Source organism: Homalodisca vitripennis, chromosome 4, assembly GCF_021130785.1.
Source record: "Homalodisca vitripennis isolate AUS2020 chromosome 4, UT_GWSS_2.1, whole genome shotgun sequence".
Taxonomy (NCBI): domain Eukaryota; kingdom Metazoa; phylum Arthropoda; class Insecta; order Hemiptera; family Cicadellidae; genus Homalodisca; species Homalodisca vitripennis.
This window is the reverse complement of record NC_060210.1, coordinates 83,693,017-83,700,586: the sequence shown is the minus strand read 5'-3', so window position 1 is coordinate 83,700,586 and position 7,570 is coordinate 83,693,017. Positions and strand designations below refer to the sequence as shown.

At 34.8% G+C, this 7,570-nt stretch overlaps 1 protein-coding gene across 1 annotated transcript; it reads left to right on the top strand.

The window, feature by feature from the left end:
* Positions 1 to 2,494: 2,494 nt before the first annotated feature.
* On the top strand, positions 2,495 to 6,022 carry LOC124361070. Its single transcript, XM_046815105.1, has 2 exons — positions 2,495 to 2,831; positions 5,673 to 6,022. The coding sequence occupies exons 1-2, from the start codon at positions 2,495 to 2,497 to the stop codon at positions 6,020 to 6,022; spliced, it is 687 nt and encodes a 228-aa protein (XP_046671061.1).
* Positions 6,023 to 7,570: the final 1,548 nt, after the last annotated feature.

Sequence of the window (7,570 nt, the reverse complement as noted above, 5' to 3'; positions counted from 1 at the left end):
AAAATCACTGTACCAACAATCACCAGTAAGTTTATACTAGGATAATTAAAATCTTCTGCAATAAACTCGGTTTATATGAAGTTTGTTTAAGGGAAATCTTTCGTCTTATTTAACCTAATGTTAAATTTGTCATATATCGGTACCAGTTATTTAAAAACTATTGTAGCCAGGAAAGCAAAGCTTGTTGTAATGACTCATTAACTAACTGTTGTACCTCAAATATACGAATGAATAAAAAATAACACAAAAAACTTAAATATTTTTTTAAATTATACTTTTTTAATGATTATTATTGAGTAACAGATATATCATACAAAGGAGGTTGAAAAAGGTATGTGGTGAAAATTAAGCACTGTTTGAAAAAAAAAACTGCACCTAAAGTTTAAATTTCGAAGTTTTTGGGAAATCAAGCTAAAAGAGGAAATATTGTGTTTATACAGACATCATAAATTCCAGTCGTATAAAGCCCTTATTATTCTTCCAGAGTTCCACCAGCCTTACCAAGGAGTTCTTGGAACACCTTTAATCTACTTAAGTAGTCTGGGCTTTAAATTACTAATAGAATCCTATAGATCTCAGTAGATAAGCTTGATTTTATTCATAACTGCCAAAGACAGTAAAGAGCAGTGTATCCACAAAATATGAAGCAAAAACCCAATACTACTTCAAAAGTTATATTAGTATAAGAATCAAAAATATAAAAAAATAACCTTGTGCCATATAACGTTGTAGAATTTAATTGGGTGGCTAAACAAATTGAAATATACGTGTTTTGTTTATCTAACTAATCATAAAAAAATCAAAATCAAGAAAAAAATATAAAATATATTTTTATAATGACGCCGGACTCTACTTAACTAAAATACAACTTAATCATAATATTACCAAAATACTAAACGAAATGATTAAGTTTAAATCACAATCAAGACCAAAGATAAATCTTCATTTCTACCCTCGGATCACAAACTAATAGAGCTCCAATAACAGGCATTATAGTACATTTTAGCTTGCTCATTTCTGCATTTCTGCATGTAAAACTGTTTACTACCAACGAGTATTTGGCACTAGTACCTACCAGATTTGTTGGCACTTTTCAACAAATTTGGAACATTCATAACTCGAAAACTTGCGATTTCATAATGATTAAATCATTATACAAGATATGTGTATGAGTACTGTAATTGAGTATGTAATGTTTTAGAATCTTAGAATAGTATAGGAATAAGTTGTTATTAAAATACCATCTTAACTTTTATTCTTGATTGGATGATTCACAAAATCCAGCATTGGTCACGTCATGGAGCTCGTTATTGAGATCCTAATTGTTTACGCCACTATTAAAGATTTTACAATTTTTATCACAGATTACATTGAGCACGTGTTGTTCATTTACCGCAAACCGGCAACTGTTCGTTTTAACGCGCAAATCGTCACACTGTCAAGGGCGGTGTTGCCTCGTAGTAAAAACGCATGACAACAAATTAACACAGTTCAGAACTGCTCAGAGCTTGGCAACACACTCACTACTGTGACAACTGACCATATCGGGACTAATCCAAAATATACTTTGAACCGAGTACTCGTCGTCCTAAGAGTACAAGTCATCGCAAACTGAAAGTACAGGTTACTTTTACAATACAGATACTTTACACCTTTACCGCCGTTCCAGGTACAAAGTAGGGGCCTACTCGGACTCGTTTAGCAGTAACAGTAACTGGAACATTTTAGGAGTACTCTGTAACGTATGATTTTACATCAGTACGAGTACATTTTGTACTCTTTTACTAGTACAGAGTACATGGAGAAGCGACAAGAAATAGTATGAACTAACCTCACATTCATAGTTGCTGCTTGATGGTGAAATATTAAGTTAAGGTCTCGGCTCTCTAACCGAGAGAACACGAGTTCAAATCCCGGGGAGGTCCAATCATGTACTTTGACAATAAAAACCAGTGAACATCGAAGCCGGCATAGCTAAGACACTGAGGCTTAAAGAAGATTAAAAAACTTATTTTAATCATATGTGCAGTGAAGTGTATTTCGTAAATTAAAATATTCGTAAGTCATCTGTATGTGCTAATATCCGTCGCGCTGTTCTACCAGTAATCGATTCGGCTTTCTGCCCACAACCGGTAAAACCACTCGCGTCTGCGGGACGGATGTGGCAGTCAAAAAATTGGATCAAAATCCTCTCTTTTCAGTGTGTTCGGCAAAAAGCCTTTCGCGAGTGATCGCGGGCAGGGCATTTACATAACGAGCTGCCGCCAAAACTAGAAATGCTCACGTTTTTTGTCCGCTCGTTCGCATTTTCCCATATGTGGGGCGTCGGTCCCAATTAATTTAGAAACTCCTGAATTCGCCTCACGTTAGCATTAAGAAATAAAAAAGAGCTGCTTTTCCCACCACCCATCGATGTCACTTAAAAAGAAACTGGAATGTGGACAATCCTCATACTCACCGAGACTGTAGGTCCAGAGGTTCGGTCAGTGCCACGATGGTCCCACTAGGTGTGCTGTACTTGGTCTCCTTTGCATCTATGGTCGGAGCCACCCCGACAGCGGACCCGGGGCTGGACGGTTGTCTGCAGACAGACCCGGTGTCTTGTGTTCGGGACGAAGTGTTCAGGAGTTTGAGCTCTCTCTTCGGCGAGGACAGTGCGGAGTTTATGCAGAATGTGTCGAGTGAGTTGGACGAGGAAGCTGAAAGTGCAGAGAGACGAATGCGTGCGATGCACGGCGCCGGAGCCGAGGGGGCTGAGCCCCCGGGTATAAACGGCAACCAAAGTCCCGAGCCCGGAGGCAGACCCGACACGTATGATGCTGTGTTTGAAGGTACACAATTAAACAATGAAATACGATTTTCATCTTGTTAAACGCGTTTTTGTAATTTGAATATTTAATACAATTTCCACTCTGTACAGCTTCTGATATTACTAAGTATTCAAGAATTATAGTGGCTGCTTACATATTTGAGAATAACACTGAGTTTAACAAATTCTATATATATTTTATTTTTTAACATCTTCATACACACTTTATCAATAATAAACATATAACGTAAATATTCCAACAAATTATAAAACTGTTTGAAACGTATGACATTAGTAATAATAACTAATAAGAAAAACATTTTAATAATCCAATCAATTTGTTAACATTTATGTATTAAATTATATGTTAAATGGTGTGCCCTTTTGACATTTTACAAAATACAATTTTTCTTACATTTGTCTTTTTGTTTCGATGAATACTCCGAGTTGACTTGATTTGTTGAACGGTTTCAGGTTTACTTTTGGTTTTTTACCTTTTTAGAACACTTACTAATCGTCATTAGGAATCATATTTAATTAATAACAATTTAAATAGGCTATAAATTAATTTGTCTCTTCATCGTGTAAGAAAGCAAAATGGTAGGAACAGCTCTTTTTATGTTGGTTCCTGAATTTACTAGTTCTTATAAAAGTAATCGGTAGGTGAAGGTTCATAGATAAATCTTATACTATTATTTCGTTGTGAATGTTTAGTTTAACTCCAATTTGCCTTCTTCTTAGTATCCCAATGTGCACCTGATGAGACAATGAGAATACCTCTTCGCCTAGATTACACTACATTTTATATTCTGGATGTCTCTGATGTAGAAACGATTCATTAAGTAGTTCATTTTTAGCTTCTTTGTCGCTAACTGTTTTTGGGTCTCTTCATTCGAACATGACTCCAGATCCCAGGAGTCAAGTCTGTGACAGCTTCAAATTTCAGACGCTGCACTAAAAGGAAGGTGAACCGAAGCTAAATTCAACCATATTGATTCAACCCTTCCCACCACGTTATTATTTCGTTGTTGTTAGAAACCCAAATATCCATGAACTATGCACAATTCATGTCAAAATTGTTAATACGTATAAAGCGTGTTTTGATACAAATTTATAACATAGAGGGTGTTAAGTAATTTCCGCATCAAACTTCATCAAATGATTTGTTAACTAAAAATGTACATGACGTCATGCATAATGTTTGGTCATATCTTGCTTAGTTTTCGGTCTCTCTGGCTGTGTGTGTTCTTCCTTGAAATATCCTTAGCTCTAAAACGGGTTAGATTATTGAATTACAATTCGATATGAATATTTACATTTCTATAGCCAAACAGACTAATTATTCAACCATAGATTTCCAATATATTTCAAAATTGTGCGCGTTTAAAACTTGTCACAACTTCCACAAAAAGAATATAAAGAGCAAAGAGTGTTAAAACGCGTCAAAACTAGGTCATCAAAACACTGAAATTTAGTGATTAATTTGTTATGATTTGTTGATAAATAATTGAGATACATTTATAATAATCTTAAGAAACAATGTGTACGGATTATCGCACAGGATTTGTTTAAGTTTAATTAAACTGGAAAAGTTCAATATATGAGTAATTATTGTACTACGTATGAGTTAGTGTTGATTAAAAAATCACTTAAATTCAATGACACGCTTTCATATCTTACTTATCGCTAGATTTTATTACTTTTTGATTATCACTAACATTGCTCAATAAGTAGATAGCTTCGTTTCTTTACAGGAATGTAAGTAGTCTTTTTTCTGGAATATTTAAACCCATATATACAACTTAAATTCTAAAGTATGTCACGCTGCGGCATTACCACCATCATTAAAATTTCTTCTGGTATTTAATTGATTATTCGAGTAGAAAAATAGTTGTTTTAATTTAATTGTTTTAAGTAAGCGTGCCGTAAATAGTTTTTAATTACTCTGTGCAGTAACCAATTTCATTAAAAAGATGGCCTCCCTAAAAATCTTTCTTTTAATTCTGCTTTATTTTTTTGTGTTTTTTATTCAAGTTATTTTCGGTGCTTGGTCGAATTTTCAGCGTTGTGTTGGTCTCTGAGGCAGAGGAATGTCTGTGTTAATGACATAATCAGCACACGTGGTCACATTTCAGGATAGATTGTGCCTATTGAAATTTCTAAGCCAATTGTTTGTTCACCATGGGGACACACATGTTCTCATATGCTCATATATGTTCTCTAATCTGTAGCTTTAGCAATTTAAAAATTTGTTGCTAGTAGAACTCTTTTGTTCATATTACTATATGCGTTTGTATTATTTTACAATTGATATAATTTTAAATTCTGGGCGCGTGGCACAGATGTAACACATGTATCCCCTAAATATGAATACGCAAATATACTATCTCAGTGTTAAAAGACCAATACAAACTGTCACTTCGTCGCTTCAATAAGCATATTTCATATACCATTTCCTATTGTAATTTGGCGTACTTCTGCCGCAACGGATTTTGCACAATGTGACGAGTTTTACATTTTCTTTAATTGCAGTAAGCAAAGCTAAACCTGATACGGTTTATATGAGCGAAATAGGCAGCTTGAAACGTACTCTCTTCGTATCCGCAGTATCATACTATATTATAATTGAAGACTTTTTTTTTAATCATCTGCCTTTTAATGGCGAAAAATTAAATTCCTGTAAATAATTATGTTTCGCTCTACATGTTTGTACAACAATTTGGACATTTCTAGTTTATCTAGTATTCGGGTGTTCTTTGGAACTAATAACATCACACTGGTTTGTTGTAAGAAAACTCCTTCAAGAAGTTTAAACTATTTTTATCTAGATTCTTCATCCCCATTTCTCTGTTCCTTTTTGCAGGCAGAGGAAAGAAGCTGAAGAAGTTGTTACCGCTCTTGCTGGTACTAAAGGTACAGTACTTTATCTACGGAGTGATCGCCTACGTGGTGGTGGCGCTGATAGCCAAGGCCGCGCTGATCAAGAGCTCGCTGGCACTAGTGCTGGCCGGGCTGTTCCTGCTGAGGAAGCTGCTGTCGCCCCATGGTCCGCTGCTGACGAGGCATGAGGTCAAGGTGCACGGGTCGGGTGGGGGAGCGGGAGGTGGCCACGGAGCGGGTTGGGACAGCTATGCCTCTGCACACGCCGACCACCACAAGCAGTACGCCCACAACATGGCTTACAGCAGCCAGAAACCTGTGGGAGGCAGATAGGAGCGACAGGTAACAAATACAGGGTCATCGAAAAATAATGAAAGTGGTTTTAGCCTTACTTGGATCAGCAAAGTAGCATAATAGAAGTTCCATTTTCTGTCGTGATGAGTGCCTCTCCTCGAGTCTCCATTCCATCCTCAGGCAAACACTCGTCGGCCAAAAAATCAATATTATGGCCGTCAAACCTTAGTAATTGTTTGCAATTGTCAATTACCTTACTTTCGGAATACGTTTTCCTTTTGCGAACCGCCATGAACATGTCATCTTAGCAACTAAAATATACATCCTTTTTACAGGCTAGATAAGATTAAGAATATCACAAGCGCCTCTAGTTCAAACTAACGTTTATCTCCTGTTTAGTAAATACTAGCCATTCGGAAATTATTAGAATTTACTAGTATTTTCTAACATTATTCACCTAAAAGCTAAAACTAACTTGGAAACAGGTCAGTTTTTCCACGTACTAGATTTAATTCACCTTGCCCAATGTAAATTACTATCTTAGATTATTTATTTATTTATTAGTTTCCGGTTCTGTAAGAAATGTAAATTTAGGAATACAGTAATTTTTTTATTACAATAATCTTCTTAAGACTATTGTACATTTAAATACATTATTTTTCAAAACTGGATGAAATTTTTTTCAGATTCCACACAAATGTTACAATATAAGTGGCAAAGATATTACAAGCTAAGATGTCGTACCTGTTGAAATTAAACCAATCAACAGATTTCGCTAGTGATGTCCCATCAATAAATTGTAGTTTCACGCCGCTGAATCGGCCTGTGTACAGACTTCCAATCGGACTTATTGTTTCTATGAGAATATGTTGGAACTACACCTTAAAAATACAGTGTTAAAAATTTCGGCAAGTAGTTTTAACCTTGGTGAGAGAACGTTATCACTAAGTTCAAACTAGATACACATCGAATTCTAATTTAACATATGTAAGGTCATGTCTTTTTATATTGTACTGTGCAGATCTCGGCAAGTATTACGTTATTATTTTAATGATTTATTCATTAACTATTTACCTTTGTTGCAGATTCCTGGCGAATCGCTGATTCTAGAATACGACTTATGTACAAATAATTTATATTACATATTGTTATTTATTTATTATTTCTTAGATGTTGATAGTTAATCTTGCTGTATGAAATCACCTTTATAATGTCTTATAAATGTTCAGATATAGCCTTATCTATCAATGTACTTAAAAGTGCTTATATACTAAAGATGTATTTTATATATAAGCTTATATATCTTTTCATTTCACTGGTTCAAGTTTTAAAACTTGTTTATTTTATATGGATTTACTTAATAAAATGTATATTTATAGTAAATATTAGACTATATAAATTATTGTGTTCAAACTATAATACGAGGGGTATTAGAAAAATAAGGTTCCCATGATTTTTTTAAATAGACAGCTCTATATTTCTACTTAGTGTTATACATCAATTTAACACGTAAAAGTTTAGCTATTTTTCCACATAATCACCGTTTCTGTCCAAACACTTTTGTAGACGATGCTCCAACTTTTCTAT